This window comes from Anopheles bellator, chromosome 1 (assembly GCF_943735745.2).
Source record: "Anopheles bellator chromosome 1, idAnoBellAS_SP24_06.2, whole genome shotgun sequence".
Classification (NCBI taxonomy): domain Eukaryota; kingdom Metazoa; phylum Arthropoda; class Insecta; order Diptera; family Culicidae; genus Anopheles; species Anopheles bellator.
Window position 1 is genome coordinate 59525814 of NC_071285.1, and position 20514 is coordinate 59546327.

General features: G+C 51.4%; 6 protein-coding genes across 7 annotated transcripts in view; 2 read left to right on the top strand and 4 right to left on the bottom strand.

The window, feature by feature from the left end:
• Positions 1-3238, bottom strand: part of LOC131216485 (uncharacterized) — a 61002-nt gene extending 57764 nt beyond the window's left edge. Inside the window, exons 1-2 of the mRNA XM_058210992.1 lie at positions 2819-3238; positions 1161-1280 (exon numbers count right to left, since the gene is read on the bottom strand). Coding sequence (XP_058066975.1) covers positions 1161-1280; positions 2819-3238 — 540 coding nt within the window. The remainder of the gene's footprint in view (positions 1-1160; positions 1281-2818) is intronic.
• A 1633-nt stretch (positions 3239-4871) lies between these two features.
• Positions 4872-10912, top strand: LOC131216160 (uncharacterized). Of its 2 annotated transcripts, XM_058210613.1 has the most exons (8): positions 4872-5026; positions 5207-5547; positions 5663-5722; positions 7563-8194; positions 8275-8552; positions 8732-8958; positions 9032-9890; positions 9953-10912. In XM_058210613.1, exons 2-8 carry the CDS (start codon positions 5248-5250, stop codon positions 10516-10518), a joined length of 2922 nt encoding a protein of 973 aa, XP_058066596.1. In that variant the 5' UTR covers positions 4872-5026; positions 5207-5247; the 3' UTR covers positions 10519-10912. The 2 variants fall into 2 exon arrangements, with proteins under 2 accessions (XP_058066596.1, XP_058066678.1); XM_058210695.1 differs by lacking the exons at positions 4872-5026; positions 5207-5547 and having other exon boundaries at positions 5701-5722; positions 6051-8194.
• Positions 10913-10945: 33 nt separating this feature from the next.
• LOC131216691 (U3 small nucleolar ribonucleoprotein protein IMP3) lies at positions 10946-11534 on the bottom strand. Its single transcript, XM_058211247.1, has one exon. It carries the CDS (start codon positions 11498-11500, stop codon positions 10955-10957), a length of 546 nt encoding a protein of 181 aa, XP_058067230.1. The 5' UTR covers positions 11501-11534; the 3' UTR covers positions 10946-10954.
• A 386-nt stretch (positions 11535-11920) lies between these two features.
• Positions 11921-14233, top strand: LOC131216025 (alpha-amylase 1-like). The gene is made up of 3 exons (XM_058210421.1): positions 11921-11946; positions 12023-13438; positions 13501-14233. The coding sequence occupies exons 1-3, from the start codon at positions 11921-11923 to the stop codon at positions 14231-14233; spliced, it is 2175 nt and encodes a 724-aa protein (XP_058066404.1).
• Positions 14234-14253: 20 nt separating this feature from the next.
• On the bottom strand, positions 14254-16831 carry LOC131206556 (uncharacterized PE-PGRS family protein PE_PGRS54-like). The gene is made up of 4 exons (XM_058199146.1): positions 16590-16831; positions 16390-16518; positions 16265-16318; positions 14254-16204 (listed from the first exon to the last, which is right to left on the bottom strand). Exons 1-4 carry the CDS (start codon positions 16804-16806, stop codon positions 14313-14315), a joined length of 2292 nt encoding a protein of 763 aa, XP_058055129.1. The 5' UTR covers positions 16807-16831; the 3' UTR covers positions 14254-14312.
• Positions 16832-18024: 1193 nt separating this feature from the next.
• Positions 18025-20421, bottom strand: LOC131206557 (collagen alpha-1(I) chain). The gene is made up of 4 exons (XM_058199147.1): positions 20312-20421; positions 20096-20236; positions 19230-19613; positions 18025-19158 (listed from the first exon to the last, which is right to left on the bottom strand). Exons 1-4 carry the CDS (start codon positions 20419-20421, stop codon positions 18030-18032), a joined length of 1764 nt encoding a protein of 587 aa, XP_058055130.1. The 3' UTR covers positions 18025-18029.
• Positions 20422-20514: the final 93 nt, after the last annotated feature.

The window sequence follows — 20514 nt, forward strand, 5'->3', positions numbered from 1 at the left end:
GACCACTTCAGAAACGATCGGATCAACTTTGATCAAGTAGAGTAAGGAAGTGTCGAAACAAATGAGGCGTCCAAAGAACGCGGTAGTGAATTATTTATGAACTGACGTAAATAACCAACTCTATGCGGTACATTTGGTGTCGTAAATCAACTGGCTTGACCAATGAACAGCCTTGTTGTGAGTTCTATAAGGATTTACATGCAATTCATTGTAACATTCTGTTTTTTTTTGTTGCTTTGATCATTAATTGTGGAAAGAAAATGGCCTCTCCAAGTGATACCGTCAACGATCGTGCCAAGGCGAAAATGGCGAACAATCATTTGCCGACAGTCTAAGACAACGGTACCTACATACCAAGGCGCAGCCAAAGGAAGTTCATTTTCCCTTGTGCTTTTTAACTGAAACAAGCATTGTGTAGTGAAACGAACATTTTCCGTCGTGACGGGCGTCGAAAAAAGGTGGGATCCTCGGCAGACGAACCGGTTCGCGTTTCCAAAATTACTTAATTGGAGCTTCATCACTCTGCCGCCTGCTTCACTAGTCGACCGTGTATCCGTATATCGGTAAAACCGCAATTTGATCTGCATTTTCCGACGTCTTTAACTCTGTCTGTCTTCGCCCTCTTTCTCTGTCACTCGCTCACTCTTCGCTGTGTTGTCCAGTGAGATACTATTTTTGCTGTGCTATATAATCGCACACCAGCGCCACGAAAAACGAGCAAAACAACAACCACCCACACAAGCCCCGCGCGAATCTGTTCACCATTTTCCACGGCTTTCAGTAATGTTCCCCGGTGTGTGGAGGAAACTCCACGCACACAGTGGTGGAAAAATTGCCAAAACTTCGTAATCAATCCACTCTTGCGATCAACGTAACGGCGCGATGAGCTGGTACCTTCAGCCGATGCGCGATCTTGATACTGAGCGAAACAGACTGCAACCATATAGACGTGTAAAGCACCTCGCAGGAGATTATGCCAAAATCATAATTTCTACACTCACAACTACAATGTCTTGATACAAGCATAGAGGAGACAACTGAAGCAAAAACGAGCTGGCAAAAAGTACTACGTTACAAAAAAATTAACTTATACGTGTCAAGGTTGACCCATTATCGATAGTTATTTAACTAATACCGTTTGGAAACATTAGGGTACGTACCTTTCGAAGACGTAGGACTTCTATTTCGTTGCCTTCAATAGATTTTCTTGCACCGGGTGAACCATGCGATTTGAATCCCATGGCGTTTTTGATCGGACTGCCGTTGATTGGTTTAACATCCTGCGGGAAGAACCGTAAAAGTTAGGTCAAAAGTAAATACAAAATTTTAAGGGACAGTAGGTTAAAAACCCGCGACATCGAGGTGAAGGTAGCGTGCATTAACCTGAGACACTAGGCCATGGACTGTCCGTGCAGTCATTCGTTCTGACCCAACTTAATCCATCCAGAGATTGGAAGACAGTCATTTGGGCATGGTGCCACTCCCGCATCGAGATGATGGCGTTCACTTCAAGCCAGTCAGTGAAGGGACTACTTTAGTACGGCCATATTTCGTTAGGGTTTTATTTTATTGCTCGTTCGAGGTTCTCTGCTTTATGGAATTTTATTTTTAGGAAGCATCCATGGATAAAGGGGATCTTATAGTCTAGGTTTTCGTTTTGGAGGAACATGGCCATTTTGGTTATGGTCTAATTTAGAGGAGAAGGAAACAATCCTATGCAGTTTTGAACTAATTTTCATAGAACATTGCAAATAGTCTTTTCCATTGGACACATTCCCGTGCTATGTTTGCCCTTTTTTGGCTAACCGATGCAGCTGGCCGTTGCACGTGCCGCAACGTTCCTGCAATCCCTGCTCCCAGAGCGCAACGTTGGTCGTTCCGTCGAAAAAGCGACACAAAATTGCGTTTTCTATTTTTAATGCACCACGAGCCGTACACACACCACCGTACGCACTTGCAGCATCGGCCAGAACGATGCGTTACTGTCGAAAGTGGTTTCCATCTTGCCGTCTCGGTCCACTCATGGATGGAAATTGATGACGGCCAACGGTTTGACGAAAGCCAACGATGCACCGACCGGCCGGTGGAAAAACGCATCTTGGCCACACCACACGCAGCCCCGGATGGGTGATGGCGGGGCGAAGGGAGGACGATTTAGTATCGCCTTCTGAGCGTTGGGCGCATGTTTTGCATTCCTTTTGATCAGCATACGGCGGCGACCAACGGCGTTACTAACACTCACAACCCCCTACCCAGTGACCGCCGTTCTAACGGTGGCCTGAAGCAGGCGGCCACTCCCGGTGGCGATGATATGGCGATGCGAACGGATGGACCCCAAACAAAAATAATCCCCAACATAAACCTCACAGGGCGAATTTGGTGAATCACTGTGATCGACTTGGGCATCGCTGGGGCAAATGGTCACATACCAGCGGAGATGCCCTCTCGAGGGGGACGAAAAGCGACCAAATCAGTATTCCGTAGCAAACGGGATGCTGCAGCACATCAAAGCCTAATTAGAACGTATTAGAACACAGTTGCAGACCAAATCTCCAAAGGCTAGCAAAAGGCAACCGGCGCACCGTGCTGGCAATTTTAGGATATCTGATAATTGAATTTCCTAATTTATTCACAAGAACAGGACGAGATAAAATGTTGGATACAGTTTCGGCCACTGTAACTCCTTGTCTTGTATCTGAAGAATGTCCGAAAGCCTAATCGGAACGATCCTTCATCATGCTTGGCCCCTTTTCGATTAACATTAGTAGACATGATTATTCAGATGATGGACATTGCTTGAAAAACGGGTGGCACATACCTGTCCTTTGGCGTAATTCCACAGCGTCTTGACGATGCCACCATTACTGGCCGCGATACTGCCGTTCAGTGCGCTCAGGGACAGCTGATCATGGCCGTCTTCGGTACCCGACCCGAGATCGGCATCCTCCTCGTACACCGGTGAGGCCGAAGAAGGGGTCATCTGGCGCGAAGCTGATCCTCCGCCAAGAGGATGGGGATCGTAGTTCACATCGAAATCCAGCGACCGGGTAAAGTGCTGTTCGGCCGATCCGTAGGGGCCACCACCGCCTCCGGGCCCTTGGCTAAAGGATAGCGAGCGAGCGAAAGAGCTCTTGAAGTACTGACAAGGTGCGGCCGAGCCCCTCAGATTGAACTCGGTCGCCTTCTTCGGTATTCGGACCTCGTTACTTTGGAGATGCGTTTCGATTGTTTTGGACATTTTGGTTTCTGTTTCGCTTCGAGGTTTCACGACTCACCAAATCAAGGCCTGTCGATCAAGGCCACGCTCACACGCACATACACTGACGCCACTAATCGGACACCGACTCGCACGGTGCCTCTCCGCAGGACACCGGTAAAACCCACGATCACGAGGCTAGCGATAAAATTCAAACGCCTGAACCAGCCCGCTCGAGCGTCTTGCGGCGCATCTCGTCAATATCGCTGGACACATTCAATAAACACACATTAAACCATACTAAAAAGAAGAAATATCGAGATAAAGATTGCAGAATCGACAATATCCGGCGCGATGAAATCACTCTTAAGAGAAACTACGGAAGCGCTTACTTGTTCTCTTCTATTCTCTACAGGATGCCCACTTTGATTTATTTTTGTTAATGCATAATGTACCTCAAAACCCCACAGATTTGGAACATCAATGGGGTTTCCATCACTACCACGTTCGCCATGTTAGATTTCTATCGAAATACAAAGGAAAAAGTGCAATGCACTACGGGACGCCCAATTAAGCGGTAAAATCCGGCCGGAAGAACCTTTTGTCGCAAGCTCGTTATCACCAACACATTCCACTTTGACTATGGAAATCTGCACACTTGAAGAAATGGAAAAGTGGACCACTTTTTGCGTTCTTCGATTCGCACAATCAAACGATGGCTCCTTTATTGCCTTTATCACAATGCACAACACACACTTCAGAACAAAAACAGCTGCTTTTAATTGGCCGGCGAATTTGCCGGTAAACGCTCAGAAACTGATGAAGTTCACTTATCACCGCACAAAATACAACTTCAACACACCCTTCCCGCTTTAGTAATAATATTAGTAACAATACTAATGTTTTCTGCGTTCAACACGGAATTTATCTCACATTATTATTGTGGCGAAACAAACACCTTTTGGAGCTACGAGCAGTTTTAACTACTTCCTTTTCGGATGTTCGGCAAAACAGTGAAAATTTACCGTACGCGTGAAATTCGACGGGAAAATACGTCCGTTCCCGGAAAAAGTTGGAAATGTTGGACTAAAGCACCACTCTAATTTTCAGCTTGAACGCTATTATTGTTTATTTGTTTGTTGTAGCGAGACACGGGAAGTTTCAAATATTTCCTCCTCGTTCGAATTTTAGTTTTTTGGACTCTGCACTTTCTGACCAACTGAAGATGTTGAAACCTGTGAAACCTCTGCGTTCCCGGTCCCTGGTTTTCGCTTGCAGGTTCGCAAACCTGCATTTTGCGTTCCTGGTCTCTAATATCTGACTTTCGACGGGAAAGAGATAGCTGACGCTAGAGCGAGACGAATCATCTGTGCCCTTTCGCAACGTACAGTAATGCCTCCCCTGCTACGTTTCTGAAGGAAATGCACTTGCTTCTACATCAAACTCATCGATTCAACGAACGATTCTTAAAAACGATAAAAAACATTAAAATAAATAACTATTAAACATATTACATTATTAAAACACCAAAAAATTATCGTAAGCTGCATTTTGTCTTTCCCATTCGACAGTTGGCATGATCGAAAATGAATTTGAATTTGACAGCGGAGTAGTTCGTCCGCTTCGCCACCTGGCGCTGGTGGCGCTGACGCTGGCTGTCAAACGGAAAATTTTCTCAAGCGTGCGTGAAAATTTGCTGCTGGTGAAAAACACGATTTTAACTAACAATAATAGAGTAATTTTTTGAGTAATTTGTGTTTAAACGAGGACAAAGTTCAAGGACTTTCGATAGTGAGTAAAAATTGTTAGTGGGAACTGTTGGTACAGCAGGTAATACGGTTTTTCCTCCGACGAGTCATGCGAGCAATGGCGGTGCGGCCACCGGTCTTCCGCCATGTTCGCTTGGGCTGCATTTATCCCTCCTTTTATCCCGGCTTCGTCTATTTTTTCCGTTTCAAACCTCTATGCATCGCACCTGTAATCTGGGGAAACTATTGAATCGGAAACCAGGGTCGGATATCAGTGATTCGAAAAGTCGATCGGTACTTAAGATGGTCCTACCACGGGGCACCCGGGGCGGCTACCATTCGCGGGGAGGAAGTTCTCGAGGGGGCATACGTAGCTCGTACCACAGCAGTGGCAGTTATCATGGTTCGAACCATAATAGCAACTATGACAACCGGAACGACTCCAGAAACAATCGCTACAGCGGGGGCGGCAGAGGAGGTAGTGGCGGTAGCGGCGGTGGTTACGACTCGCGAAACTCATCCCGTTACGATGGCGACTCGCGGTATTCGCGGCACGATAACCGAAACGACAGCTACAAGCGAGCCAACACGTCCAAGTACGAGGTAAGAGGAATCGGGGCGGAAACGGGGCAAGGCCACCGTTTGACTGTTGGAAAATACTGTCGTGCGCTTGTCTAGTCCTTTTGTTGATTGATAGTAACGATATTCTGCTTTGCAGGACAACCGCGACCGTCGCTCGCCGGACAGGAAGCGTCCTCGAAACGATCACACCTCACAGGTAATTGCTAGCAGATAGAACGATTTAGATTATCTATTCTCCAGGGTTGTATGTACCATCGACGCCCGGCCTGTGATAAGAGTGTATAATGTAGCAGCGGTCTCGTAAATTTCGATGCAGGTCATTATAAAAATTGCTTACGTAACTTTGCACGATCGATCTTACGCGAAAGATCTTGGCCGCGTAACAGTAACTGATACGATAGCAATACGATTTCAAATCCGAATTTCATTTATTGTTCCATTGAGTTATACATGCATATTGATAAACTTTTTCTTTATTCCGTTCTCTACCTAAACGAACGATATCCGATACTTTCGCGAAGAAGAGATGGAAGGTGGCGCCACTTGTGATAATTTAAAGAACAAACGGTAACAAAGTCGCACGACTTTCTTCCATGAAAACGAAAGGGTGAGCGCATGATCGCCTCCCCAATGGTCCGCATTTGCGGTTGCAGAGAGCGGAAGGATGGAAAAGAACATGTTACATACACTGCACGTAGCACGTGATACTGTTGTTCTTAGCTCCCCCAATGGAGCCATTGGCTGGACGGTTCTCTGGCCAGCACAGAAAATGTCGTCAACTGCAGCGGGCCGAACTCTCGAGAGTACAGCTCCGAGTTTCGACAGAATCCTTGAAAGTTCCTTCTTATGTTTACCCTACCGTTAGCATTCACTCGTGTTCTGGTTCTTCGGTGTTCTGCAAAACGATCGTTAGCATGCGGAAACGGCACAAACATTCGGGCGAATGCCCAAGCGCCATCGCAACAAACAGAATCGAGTTATGTGGAATGTTCGTCAGCAAAGCGAGAGATATATACAGTAGCGGACATTTGACATATTATTTTTCATTACAACCCAAGTTGGAAGCTGTGCCGATGCTTGTATCCAATTGGGAGCAAAAAGATCGAAGGATTAGCGAGTTCAACCGACCAAAAGCAAATACTGAACCCCCCACCGACAGTGGTTTACAAACACTGCATCATTTCACAGAGCTTCGATTGGACATAAGAGCACCGTGTGTGAATCGTAGATACGGCAGGCCAAAGGGGCGCACGATGTTGTTTGTGTTAATTTGTGTTGTTGTCGCAACGCGCGCGGAACACGGAATGCTGAAGGATCGTATTGGGAGAGGCGCAGGGCAACGATTGAGTAGATTCGGCAAATAGTCCATCTTTTTGTGATGAAAGTGATGCTCCCTGCGAAGGGGGAGTCGTTTCCATTCGGGAAGGCCATTTCCAGCGGGAGCGACGTTATCGGTGAAGGACATTGGCGAATGTCGGTAACTCATGGGAAGCGAAACAGTCGAAGGTGCGCGACGATCGATGTTGTCCGTTTACCTACAACGAACCGATAGCTGGGACGAGGAATGCCAATCTGGTGTATGAAACAGGCCGGACGGAAGGAGAGGAAATGCAGAGAAAGAAGCAAGTGGACGAATGTGAATTGATCGGAGATGATCCGGAGGAAAATGCACCGATTTAAGCATTCTTTGTGCGATTGTTCCGTTAAATGCAAATTATAGCACCATACTTTTCGCCAAAGCATCTTCTGCTGCTATATTTTCAACTTACCTGCGCTACAATGGCGGCGGCAGCATATAGTAAATGAAACACATACTTTTTTACATGTTTAAACCAGCCTTAACCAAACGATATTCTAACGCGCATATCTCTTCAACCAATAACTGCAACGATCGATTATCGGAACCACAACGACGGCCCATCAACACACCAACACAATAATAATTCACCGTGTTCCGCTGCTGTTCTGTCGCACAATACTTCTCTACTCCTGAAAAAAAACGCCTTGTTATGCGAAATCGATCGTGTGGATCACAGGGTGGAGGAAGTTCGCGGCGAGATTATGGCAGTGGCAGTTCCGGCGGGCGCGGTGGATCGTCCTCGAGTCGCTATCACGATTCCGGTTCTTCGTACGACAAGCGCGGAAGCTCCAACGACCATCACTCGACGTCGTCGGGTGGTGGCGGCGTCGGAAACGACACTGGCTCCAGTCGGAACAAGTTCGATCACCACCATCGCAGCAGCAGCAGCAACCGAAGCCACGGTGGAATGGGAGGCGATTCGGGTAGTTCTTACAGGTCACGGGACAACACCACTAGCAGCATGGGGCCCCCCCGATCGGTGATCATGCGCAGCAGCAGCAACAATGGCAGTCGCTCGATGATGCGCCCGCCCATGAGCGGCAGTCGGCCGCTCGGCGGGGGCGGTTCGCTCAGCGGAATGCACCGACGCGGTACCACGATGCGAGGTCGAATCTCCAACTATCGGTCCGACGGTCGGCGCGGCATGCTCAATACGCGCATGCTGCACCATCGGCGGCCGGATATGAGGCCGCCCCTTTCACTGCACAATCGACGCTTCCCGTCGATCCGGGGTCGTGGGGACATTCGCAGCCGTATCTCCAGCAGTGGCATAGGCACGAAGCGTCCAATGGACAATTTGTCCAGAAAGTAAGTCGCACGCTAGTACGGGCATGCTCGAACCGTTTCCCTTAACCCCCTTTCTATCACCACTCATCATCTTCGTCAAGGACGCTTATCAAGAAGGCACTGCAGGCCGCCAAAGACCTGGATGACGATGGTCTGTCTGATAACGAGGATGACGACGACGAAGAAGAGGAGGATGCTGTGGAAGAGGAAGAAGACGAAGAGGATGAGCCAACTCCCAAGAAGCCGAAAAAGGCTTCGTTGCCGAGATCGGTAAAGGAGGAGGAAGATAAATCGGACCAGAATCATGATGACGATGTTCCAGATACTTCCGCGAAGAAAAAGGAAATCAGAAAAGAGGAAAAAGAGACCGACTCCCCAGGTAAACAGATACACGAGAGGGATTCGGTGAGATGAAGAAAACAAACATACGTATTCATAAGAAGGGCAAACGTGTTGCAAATTGTGTATCAATATTTTATGTTCACACCATGTGGCATGTGGACAAAATATCTGCTCACCTCATAGACGCTCATATGTGTTATTCCCTGTCCCACATAGGAACTGCGGGCGGCGATGAAGACGACTCCAAGAAGCAAGCTGTCGCAAAAGTGGCGGTTAAGAAAAAGATCTCTACAGGAAGTGAGAAATCTTCTGACGATCGCAAGTCGCTGGTGGACGATGATGGTGAAAAGCGACCATCGACGAAGATCACCACCAAATATCGATCGTCGTCATTCATTAAGCTGACCTGCACTCACTGCAACATGAAGTGTGTAACGTTTAAGGTATGAAGAGACGGTGTCGAAATGTGGTACATCGTGCGCGCCAAGCTAACACTTGTTAATTGCATCGTTATAGGAGTATCAAGCCCACCTCTACGGACGGCAGCACAAGCTGAAAATGCGTCAGCTTTCGCAAAAGTGTCGAGAGCGGCTTCTGGAAATGCGTGCAGCCCAGCGCAACGCGCAAAAGGATGTGGACGAGAAGTCGGAAGACGGTGCGGACGGAGAGGACGGTAAATCGCAGCGTGCCGCATTCTGTATGCTGTGCCGCTTAAACTACCGCCAGCCACGGGTCACCCATCAGCAGTCCGAGGGTCACAAGGAAATGAAAAAGTTTCTGATGCCGTACTGCAGCGTGTGCAAGATCGGATTCAAGAGCCCGATGGCGTACGAAATGCACCGTGCCTCGCTCGACCACCTCAAGATAAAGGCCCGCGTCGAGCGGTACGCTTCGACGACGAAGGAAGATTCCGGGGACGAGACACCGGTCGACTTGGGTGAGCTAGTCGATTTGGAGAATCTGACCACGGTAGACGAGGTTGGCAAGGTGGACGAACTATGTGACGGTGGAACAAAAGAAGATGGCGGTAGCTCGACAAGCAAGAAACGGCGTGACTTCGATACACTGCTCGGACGGGCCGGTACGGATGAGGAAGACGAAGACGATGACGACGAAGATGATGATGATGAGCTGCAGATGATTATTGGCGAAGAGCACGTCAAAAAGGTGGAAGTGCAATACTGCGAGCTGTGCAACATCTATCTCCCGCGCCGTATAGAAAGCCAGGACAAAGCACTGCGCGATCACTGCAAGAAGCGATCTCATCTGAAGCTCTACATTCGCTTTCGGAACGACAAAAAGCTCCGAGAGCAAGCGGAACGTATTCACAAGAAGAAGCTGAAGGGCGACAAGGAAGCGGCCAGCGCCAAAAAAGGTATGGAGCATTCATGAGTATTATTGATTTCTTTCTAACACAACTTTGATATTTTTTCACAGATGACGAGAAAAAGAGTGCCGATGTGAACTCGGACAGCGCGAAGGCAACAACATCCTCCACCGGAACCCTCGCTAGTGCGGGCACGGAAAAGAAGCCCGCCGCCACAGACACACTGGCCAAGGACACTTCAACGGCGTCGGGCAGTGCGGCCACCACCACAGTATCTAACACTTCAAATGCCACCGTGGTCGAAGGCAAGAACGCAGGCGGAAAGCCGTCCACTAACGACACGGCTGGGATTCTCAACGTCGAGTCCAGTCTCTTGCCAGAAGATGCAAACGACGATCAGCTGTGGCAAGTAGTCGATAACGACGAACTGGGCGATTTGCTGCGCGGCGTGAGTGAAGTGGATGAAGAGGATGACGAGAAGGAGGCAATGCTTGATCGGTACGATAAGTTCCGACACACCGAAAAGAACGGTCTGGAGAAGGACGATGGCGGAAACGCGGGTGACAGCAAGGCGGGCGTAAAAAGTGCGGCCAGTGCCACAAACGGAGGAGCAGTCGCTGGTGGTGATGCAGCAAACGGCGATCCCATCAAGGAGTCGATTAAGGTTGAGGTTTAAATTTTACATAAGCTAACCGGGATTGGCACGAGCCAGCAGTTTGGTCATGCGTATGTATCACCAAAACATAGCTCCAACTATTAAGAATGCAGGGGAACCCAAAAGACCTTATTGCACGCAATTCCTGTCAGACCATTTATCGTTTTACATCACCGACCACACAGTTTGGGAGGAAACTGAACGTCGGTTTACACCGGAGTTCTCCGAGTCGTCGTCATCTGAACGTGCGGCACTCATCGTGGCGCACATTCCGGCGTGCGACGTGCGTATTTGGGAATGATTTCTAACGCTACCTTGCGTTGATTTTGTTTGTCTGAATCTAACCAAGAGTAGGAAATAGAAGCAAGTTCAGCATAATAATCCAACTAAATGTACGTAATAATTACGGTAAGAATACCCAATAAAAGTTTAAAACTTAGCAGTGCAGTTAGCTTTATTACAGTTCGAAATCGTCTCGCATATCGTTGTACTCCAGCAAATGTTTGCGGATCGCGGAACCGTCAACCCACGTCACGAAGTCCTCCAACGTGCGTGAGACCAGGAAGGCTGGGTCCTTGACCACTTCCACCCCCACCCGTACATGCCCATGTTCCACCATTTGGGTGGCGTGGTTCAGGTTCTCGGACATTTTGTTCCGCACCAGCACCAGCGGGAGTCGCCGGCGGCAGAACGAAGACGCACTGATGTTGTTCGCGAGTTCCAGGTCCCACTTGGTCGGTATCAGCCCTATCACGTACAGCTTCTCCAGCAGCAGAGCGCTCATCTCCGTCCGGAACGGGTGCTTCGGGTCGATGTCCGCGATTTTGCGAGCCAGCTCCCGGATCTGGCGCGCCAGATGATTGTACGCTGTGTAGTCGCTCCGCTTCTGCAGATTGTACTTGCGCATCACTTTGCCCTCGTGCAGACTGTTCGTTTCCTTCCAGTTGAAGAAGTCCACCTTTTTCAGCAGCTTCTGCTCGTGGAATTTCAGTTTTCGCACCATTTCGTAATTTTTGCCCGGTAAAAATCTTTTGTTATGATCCTGAACACGATGCGAGGTTTTGACAGTTCGCCTCAAAGCAAACCCTTCGATGCCCAGCGCAACATTTACTGGTTTGACGTTTACCCCAAACCCTAACCCTGCGACGAAACCCTGCGGCGACGAAAGTTTAATTGGGACGGTGAAAATGCTGACGAAAACTCCCCAAAAATCTGGACATGGGCCATGCAAAATCCCGGATTTGCACTTCGAACAACAATGTTGTTCGCGCGAAAGACCAAACAGATGCAAATGGCAAAAGTACGTCTCATTCTAACTCATTCGGTGAGCCGAAAAAAATTATCGAACGGAAAGCAATATTTTGCATCTTTAAGCAGCAAACTGTGTACATATCGCAAGTAATTTTCAATTCACACGTGTCGAATGGCATATAAAACACACCCTCGAAGGTACGGCCAAGCGGCTGTGCTCATTTAACCATGGCGACGTTCCGTTGGGGCTTTTCATTCTTTTGGCTACTTTCAGCACCGCGGACATATCTTACGCCCTGCAGCTGGGGCCATTTACGCTTCCTTCGCTCGGAAACGCTGGTGCATTCGGATTCGCAAACGGTCTGCTGAATGCCTCGGTTAATCCGTTGTCTGGAAGAGCTTCCTTCGGAGTGCAGGCACCTCAGGCCAGCGGTCCATCGTCAACCAATCCGTTCGCCAGCTTGGCAGATCGATTCCGGAACAGCGCATCAAACTTGCTCCAAGGCAGAGTTACTCCCGGTTCCAATCGCTTCGGAGCGGGCGAGACAGGTCCAGTTTTGTTGGCCGCTAACCCTGTACCCGCTTTACCGGCCATTCCACGGCTAGCGTTTCTGTCTCCGATACCGCTGCTGCAGCAACTCGAGAGACTTGGCGCGGCAAATGGCTCCCTTTCGGTGCTAGACGGCGGGTCCCAGCTGAGCCCATTGGCCAATCTTCAAAATACTGCCAACTCCTTACGCAAACTCGTTTCCAGTGGATACAATCGACTCGCCAACCTGGTCCCTGGCATGCACAGCGGAATTGAACAGTTCGCACAGACCATTCAGACTGTCGCTAGTCCCCAATTGTGGCGTAATCTTTCCTCCAGCCGAGCCGAGCGACTCTCGCGGGGACTTAACACTCTGGCGAGCGGACTGGCGGATGTCCTGGTCAATTTACCCAACATCACCGACGTGCCCGCAGCAGCCAATTCTAGTGATCGCAAGAATCCTCACTTCTATCCCGGCCGCAACGTGATCGTGCATCTGTTCGAATGGAAGTTCGAGGACATTGCGCTGGAATGCGAGACAGTGCTTGGCCCGGCCGGATACGGCGGGGTGCAGGTGTCGCCCGTTAGCGAGGCCATCCGGGCGCCTAATCGTCCGTGGTCGGAACGATATCAACCCATCTCCTACAAAATACGCTCTCGATCAGGCGATGAGCGCCAGTTTGCAGAAATGGTACGTCGCTGTCAGCGGGCACAAGTAAGAATCTACGTGGACATTGTCGCTAATCACATGGCCGCCAATGGGACCAGTGTACCGTTCTACGGTACGGGCGGATCGCCAAGCGACCCTTCGAGGCGCCTTTACCCGGGAGTACCGTTCAATCGGACACATTTCCATCCGGACTGTCTGATCGCTAGTTACCAAAACGCTTCCGAGGTACGCAACTGCCAACTCGGAGGGCTGCCGGACCTAAACCAAACGGAACCGTACGTGCAGCAGCAGATTGTCAACCTGATGAATCGACTCATCGACCTGGGAGTGGCCGGCTTTCGAATGGATGCTAGCAAACACATGTGGCCGGGCGACTTGGCCACCATCTACCAAAAGCTTAAGCCACTGAACATCCTGTTCGACTATCCCCCTTTTGCAACGCCCTTCATTTACCAGGAAGTTATTGATCTCGGTGGCGAATCCGTTACAGCGTAAGTTGTACTGAATAGGTTGGTCAAAGAGATTGAAAACTAGCACTCGTCTCGATTTGCAGCGCCCAGTATACCGGTCTTGGGACGGTAACGGAATTCAAGTACTCCCTGTACGTCGGCAGCATCTTCCGCAGTGCGCTTCCCGCAAGCAACTTACAGGCGTTGGCCGCAGCTAACGCCACGCAGTTCGGCTTGATAGCTTCCGAATCGGCATTGGTGTTTGTCGATAGCCACGGCAATCAGCGCAGTTACGGTGCCGCCAGCGAGCTGATCCTCACACACAAGGATCTGCCCCGGTATGTGCAAGCTGTGGCCTTCACGTTGGCCAATGATTACGGAACGGTGCGGTTGATGAGCTCGTTCGCATTCGAGACTACCGATCAGGGACCACCTGCCGATGCGCTCGAGCAGATTCTTCCGCCAGGGTTCGCCAAAAACGGATCCTGTCTGAATGGCTGGATATGTGAGCACCGTTGGCCGGTGTTCCGTCGATTGGTGGCCCATAGAAATTTCGTCCTGCCAGCCAGCCTAACGGATGTTCAGGCTACAAACGAAACGTTTGCCTTCTGCCGAGGAAACATCGGATTCGCGGTGTTCAATGCGGGGACGGTTACACAGGACCTCTTGGTGAGGACATGCCTACCGGCCGGTGAGTATTGTGACGTGATCACGGGCGAAAAACAGGACATGCACTGTACCGGTACGCGGGTTCTCGTCAACCCAGACACAACGGTTAGCTTGACCCTTCCTGCCGGGTCCAGTCTTGTGTTGGACCTTCGGAATCGAGTGTTGTAACAGAGGCCAATCGCTTCCGACACCTCGCGTTGCACGCGATACAATAAAAAGAACGTCATTTATTGTCATTTGGGATTCCTTAAAAATATCGTTCCCCGGTTCGGCTTCCATTTGCTTCGGCCGGGAAAGCCCTTCCCGTTGATTGGCCCACATAGTCACCGGAACCGACGGTGGTGTCCAGTCCACTTCCTTCGATTGATTGGCCGTCACCGGAACCACTGAAGGAGTTGTCATCGGAATTGGCAGCCACGCGTTGGTCACTTCCTGACTGCGGGTAAACACTAGAGGGAACCGTTTGCGGACTTCTGGTCACAGTTTGATGAGTTGCTCCAAAGTTTCCCCCTTGACCACCAGCTTGCCCTGCGAAAGCTGACGGCTGACGATTTGCGGTGAATCCACCCTGACCGTTGAACCCAAACTTACGTCCTTCGCCCGATGCGAACTGCTGGTTGCCACCGGTGCCCGACAGTCCGTTCGGTACCGAGAGACTTCCACCGGTTGCACGAAACCCGGTTCCACTTCCAGCGACATACTGCAGATCGTGACGACCGGCGGCGTTGTTGTACGCATACGAACCCCGCACATTGCCCCCGGCATCGGCAGACTCCTCGCGGACCGAGTCCGGTGTACGGTAGCCAAACCGGTACGCCCTGTCATTTCCCGCCGGTCCCAGATTATTCGCCCCAAGCCCGAAAGTACCACCTCCGGGGTTCAGTGCACTACCACCGGCCGGTCTGAAATTTCCGGCTCCGAAGGATGGCTGGAAGTATGCATTGTCCCCTCCGTTGCGCTGAGTGTTCCCTTCGTTGTTACGACCTTGCAGACCGTCGGCAGCGTTTACAGCTCCTTGTTGAAGCGGCCCAATGCCACCTCCCGATTGAACTCCACCCCAACCAGCTCCGTCGTTGAAGGAAGGCGAACCCGATCCACGTGGATCCTGAGGTCCGAAATTGTACGAAGGATCACTAACCGGCCGTGTGACCACGGGATCCAACGAGGCCTCGGAACTGCGTGGGGTTGTGAAAGACGGCGCACTCGCTTGATTGGTAGAAAGGCCGCCGTTTGCGCCAAAGGCACCATCACTGCCGGCCACATTATTGTACGAATCCCAGCCGGGACGGTTCAAAGAATTCACTTGCAGCGCGGAGCCTGCAAAGCCTACGGTGCCATCGTTGACCCTGTTCACCGGTTGGTTTACATCGTTGGATGGCTCGGTGGATCTGCTCACTAGCTGATCCCGAGAGCCTTCCAAGGAGTCCGTGGTATCCGTGGGCAGTGTTGTCGGAAGACCCACAACCGAGAGAGCGCTTTGATCGGAATCCGCCAGGCTCGACATGGCCGCACCATCTGCACCGTTTCTGTTGGCCCAACTGAGGCCGCGATCGGGCGAACCGGAAGCAGTGCCTGCGCCGTCACTGGGGCCTTGCGATTCACCTGCGCCAAAACTGGCGTTCGGAACAAACGGGAGTCTCCCGCGAGAGTATATCGACTGAGGGCCATAGTCAGCCGGGTTAAGGTTCCCAGCCACGCCGCTTCCCTCACTTTGGCCAACGTTGGTCCGCAGATCCACGTCCGGTCCGTTGTGTTTCACTCCGCCACTTGGAAGGCTGTGCGTTCCGGCCACGGCTCCACTGTTGCCGCCAGTCTCATCTCGGGATGCGTGCGGCGTATTGTACGGGAAGGAGTAACTGCCGTCCGGGTTGACGTGTGCCACCGGCACTCGATAAACGTATCCCGGACCAGACCAAGGGTAGCCGTGTCCGCCGTGTCCGCCCAGGCCCGACGTGTGGCCGTATTTCCAATGATGCGGGGCCGCGACAAAAGGACTTCCGAAGTAGCCAGGACGAACCGCGCCACCGTAGCCTCCCCAAGCACCGTTGTGGTTGTGGTAGCCTCCCCAAGCACCATGACCTGCGGAAGGTGCTCCGTTCCCGGGCTGCGTATTTGATTGAACGTTTCCAGCGCCAAACCCTGCGGTCGAGAAACCTGTTTTTGAATACATTATCGGCAAACGTTGTGATGCGTACTGACCTTGACTATTTGCACCTTGATTCACGCCACCGCCATCGTAAGCATGATTTAGTCCTGATTCCGTGAAAAACTTAGTTAATGATCGATCCCTCTATCTGAAATCTATTTGAATTTTTCGCCAATACCTGCACCACCATTGAATCCAGATTGATGTTGAAAACCATTGTGACTTGCTGCCAGACTCGATGGCAACGATCCGACCCCTCCCGATCCTACGGATCTACCCTCCGCAAAGCCCGAACTGCCCGCCACTCCTGTAGTCCGGTGAAATTCGAACAGATGTTTGAAAGTTCCTTCCATTGGCACCTCTCGTTTCAATTACTACCTCCAGCTGATTGGCTTCCACCTGGTGAACTGCCGCCGTGCCATGGATACGCTAGAACCTGCCGCTGCTGCTGATCTTCACCGCGAAATCCACCCGTGGCACTATCGAATCCACCACCTTGCTGAAAGTGGGTGTTGGGAAGATTCCAACCATCGGCCAAATGGCCAGCGCTTATCACAAACGCGACTAAGAACGAAATCCACGAAACGAACGCCATCTTACACGCAGCTCTCAACGAGCCAGTACCGCACAAACTACGTGCCAGTGCTTTGTCCAGCTGGTGTTTTTATAAGCTGCACCTAACCCGATCGATGCATACATTTGAAACTCCGTACTACGGAACGGATATTATCACACAAACGTTTCCAACGCAACAGGTACTCCAGATGACTCACGCCAACGGGCACGGGAACGGGTCGGTCGCAAACCCCTCTCCAGAACCCCTGCCAACAGTGGTACGATGTAGTCATAACGCCCTTGCCACGGATGGGCCGGATCATTCGTCCTCCCCCGATCGAAACCTTTCCTCGAGGGCAAAACTCCGGTAATTAGCGATTTGTTGCATTCTCTAAAGCCGGTTCCGTGCCGCGGCACACACAGATACAGACCCTTAGTCGCAGCAGCAACAGCCCGAGGGCAGAGCCTGTGATTCTTCGCATTCGCGACACCATCATCGTGCGCCATTAGACCGGGATAATTGGTCCGCACGCGAGTTCCGTCTTGCGGGAAAGTTTAGCGATTAATCTTTGTGGATCATCTGCTCCAGGGTCCTTCATAGGGGGCCGTCCAGAACGTATGTTTAGGTCTAATAAAATGTAATCACTTCAGCAAGAACCCGTGGGCGGCCATATGCGCATCTGGTAGTCATATAATCAGGCAATCCTCCGCAGGCAACGTTTGATGGATTACATTCGGATTTCGTAGTCTGAAGTCTTCTTCTAATCGGAATCGGATACTAATTGATATTGATCGCTCCCTGATCGGTAGTGATGAAAGGTTACGAGAAGTGCATCGGGCACATGATTGTAACACAAAGTAAAACGAAATAATAATAGACAGACCGGAGCTAACAATTTTGTAATTGATTATAAACACATTCATCAGCATAATAAGCCATTAAGTTTATTGATTTTACTTCCTCCATTCATCTTCATCTTCAAGGCTAGGTTAGTGAGGGCATAAAACTGAAGTTCGGCTGACGATTCGGTTTCTGATGATCCAGGATTACCAAAGCCGCAGCACCGCTGAAACCACGGAAAGCAGGACAAAGTACCACCGGAACGACGGAGCATGATTTTCAAACGGTTCGAGTTCCCCGTTCGGAAGTTCGGAAACGAAGCGATTGGCGGCTGCTTCGTTGTTAGACATTTGCAATAATTTATTTACAAATCTAAGACTAACCTAACACATTTCGGTAAAAAACGCGTACCCCCTGGCGGCCTACCGTCGTTCGTACGTCTTTCGGTTGACCGGACCGTCCGAAGTCGGTCTGGATTTGGCTTGCGCCTGCGTATCGCGCCGCAGGGCGTCTCCGGGCGAGGGCGCCCGTCCGCCGTACGGCAACAGATCGATTGATTGTACGTGGGCCCGCACCGACGCCCCCGGGGCCAACCCCACGTACCAATCGCCCACGTTCTTGATGATGGTCGAGTCCTTGGCGAAGTCGCGCCAATCCTTCTTCCGGTCGTCTTGCAGCTTCTTCTGATCGTACGAAACCTCGGGGAAGCTGGCGAAATCGTTCGAGTTGTATGCGTTCGTGTCCGGCGCTGACTCTCCAAAGCTCGGGTACGGAGCTGGCCCGGAGGGCCCACTCGAGATGGCCACATCGAACGGACCGGACAGCAGTGGCTGATCGTCGCTCGATGAAACGGGACCAGTCGGGGCGCTTTCGAAGTCGTACTTTGGTGGCACCAGTCCGATAATGCTGTCATCGCCGTATCCTCCGAGTTCGTGGTCCGGATCGTCCCCAGGTCCACCCGGTGGGTACTTTTCGCGTGAACTTTCCACGGCATCGGGTCGATCGGTGGTCGCAGGTCGCACACTCGCCGGAGTCGTCGGTCGTTTGCTGTCAAAGTTCTCCTCATCATAGCCCAGGCCCGTTCCCGGACGACCCGTGTCCGGGTAACCGGAACCACTCGGGCCCGGGCCTGAGACTCCCGGACCCGAAGCTGGGCCTGAGGGGCCAGTGGGAGGATCGTAGCCGTCGGGAGCCGTCGGTCGACCGGGACCATCGTAGCCGGAGCTCGACGGTCGGGCCACGTGATCGTAGCCACCTCCGGTCCCCGGCCGTTCGCTCGTCGGACCAGAGGACGCTCCCTGGTACGCCGGATTGTTGTTGTCGGCGATGTCACTTTGCTCGACGTGCGCGATGCCAAAAGCGGGTTGCGGCAGCCGATGCGTCCCGGCACCCGTCGTACTCTGTACCACCTTGTACCCGATGCCGGCCCCGGCAATGTACTGCACCGTTCGCTGGACACCCTTGTCGTCCAGATAGGAGTACGAACCGCGGGTCACTCCGTCCGGGCCGGTCGTTTCCGCACGCCGCTGATCCGGTCCCACCGAAAGCAGCCTACAAGTCGACGAATGGAACGAGTGTTTGTCGAAAGTGATCGAGAGAGCGCGTCGCCAACATCCACTTACTTGTACTGACCGGAGCCACTGGGGCCACTCTCGAACGCAACCTTACCACGCACCTGTTTGTGCGTCTTGTAGAGTGGGCTCTCGTACGCAATCGTGTTCGGTGCATCCGGTACGGGGTTGGCCACCTCGTAGCCGGTTCCACTACCGGCCGAGTACCGCACCGAGTGCTTTTCCCCCACGTCATCGATGTAGGAGTACAGCCCGTTGACACGGCCGTTGCTGTCGGAACCCTCGCGGCGCTGGTAGTTGCGAGTTTTGAACTGAAAGTCGTAGCTCGGGTCATCATACGGATCGGCCTGCGGGTCATCCGGTGTTCCGATCGGTCCCCGTGGCACCTGCGACAGGCTCTGCTTCCGATGGATCTTGGGCCCCCGGGCACGGAACCTGCAAACAGAAACACTTGGTCACTTCTTCATCGCGTTCCTCGCTTATCTCCTATTCAAGTCTTTTGATTTTGACCGCGAAACTAGATAACGGCAGAGAACGCCGCGTAGCTCACATTCAGACGATTAAAAAGACCATTCAATTTGGCTTGTATCCGTCATAACATGGCCTCGGTTTCACAACGACCCATTCGGTTTGCGGAGGCCCAAAGAACCCAAACGGCCACCGGAGACAATACAAATTCATTTAAAAACTCATCTTGGCCCGCAAGGCCAAGTACACCGCGATCACCAACGAGCAGTGTCTACGGCCACAGTTCTCACGCTCAGCTTGTCACATGACCCCGAAATAATTACACTGCCGTAATGGTGTGATAAATGCTAAAATTAGTGTCTCACTTTTCCAAAGTGGCGCTACATTAAATTCAAGTTCAGCAGGGAGAAACCTTTCACTCGGGAGACCGAGCCCGATCTAGTGCTTACCCACGGGGACCGGCAGTGTAGATCGTTTCCTCGACCCGTCCCGTATCCGGCTGGCGGCTTCCGTAGCGTCCGCGGACGACCGTCTTCGGGTTACCACTGGCCGTATGGTAGTGTCCTCCGGGAGTGTCTGAGTTTTTCAGGCTGCGTAATTAAAATAAAAATCACGAGCATTTAGACTTTGGCCCTTTCTTGGCAGTTCACTGTGGTGGCCACTACCCGAAAGCAAAGGATCCATCCGAGTTGATGTGATTGAAATCGGTCTGGTCGGAACGCACTAGCAGGAGATGGGTCAGCCCAACGGTCACGATCACCCACGGCACTTGCATTGCTAATGGATCGCTCAGAACTTGCACGGGGCTTCAATTCCTTGAGTATTGTCACTAAACACTTGTCCTTCGAGAGTCCCACACCGTGGAATG

Excerpts from the sequence above, each read along its gene's own strand:
- LOC131216691 (XM_058211247.1), bottom strand. The coding sequence starts at position 11,500 with ATGGTGCGAAAACTGAAATTCCACGAGCAGAAGCTGCTGAAAAAGGTG.
- LOC131206556 (XM_058199146.1), bottom strand. The coding sequence starts at position 16,806 with ATGGCGTTCGTTTCGTGGATTTCGTTCTTAGTCGCGTTTGTGATAAGC. Across the intron at positions 16,519-16,589 it reads TGGAAGCCAATCAGCTGGAG|GAGTGGCGGGCAGTTCGGGC; the intron begins GTAGTAATTGAA and ends ACCGGACTACAG. Across the intron at positions 16,205-16,264 it reads TCAAGGTGCAAATAGTCAAG|GGTTTGGCGCTGGAAACGTT; the intron begins GTCAGTACGCAT and ends TCTCGACCGCAG.
- LOC131206557 (XM_058199147.1), bottom strand. The coding sequence starts at position 20,421 with ATGCAAGTGCCGTGGGTGATCGTGACCGTTGGGCTGACCCATCTCCTG. Across the intron at positions 20,237-20,311 it reads GATGGATCCTTTGCTTTCGG|CCTGAAAAACTCAGACACTC; the intron begins GTAGTGGCCACC and ends TTAATTACGCAG. Across the intron at positions 19,614-20,095 it reads TACACTGCCGGTCCCCGTGG|GTTCCGTGCCCGGGGGCCCA; the intron begins GTAAGCACTAGA and ends TTCTGTTTGCAG.
- LOC131216025 (XM_058210421.1), top strand. The coding sequence starts at position 11,921 with ATGGCATATAAAACACACCCTCGAAG. Across the intron at positions 11,947-12,022 it reads TATAAAACACACCCTCGAAG|CACCGCGGACATATCTTACG; the intron begins GTACGGCCAAGC and ends GGCTACTTTCAG. Across the intron at positions 13,439-13,500 it reads GGTGGCGAATCCGTTACAGC|CGCCCAGTATACCGGTCTTG; the intron begins GTAAGTTGTACT and ends CTCGATTTGCAG.
- LOC131216160 (XM_058210613.1), top strand. The coding sequence starts at position 5,248 with ATGGTCCTACCACGGGGCACCCGGGGCGGCTACCATTCGCGGGGAGGA. Across the intron at positions 5,548-5,662 it reads CCAACACGTCCAAGTACGAG|GACAACCGCGACCGTCGCTC; the intron begins GTAAGAGGAATC and ends TCTGCTTTGCAG. Across the intron at positions 8,553-8,731 it reads AAAAGAGACCGACTCCCCAG|GAACTGCGGGCGGCGATGAA; the intron begins GTAAACAGATAC and ends TGTCCCACATAG.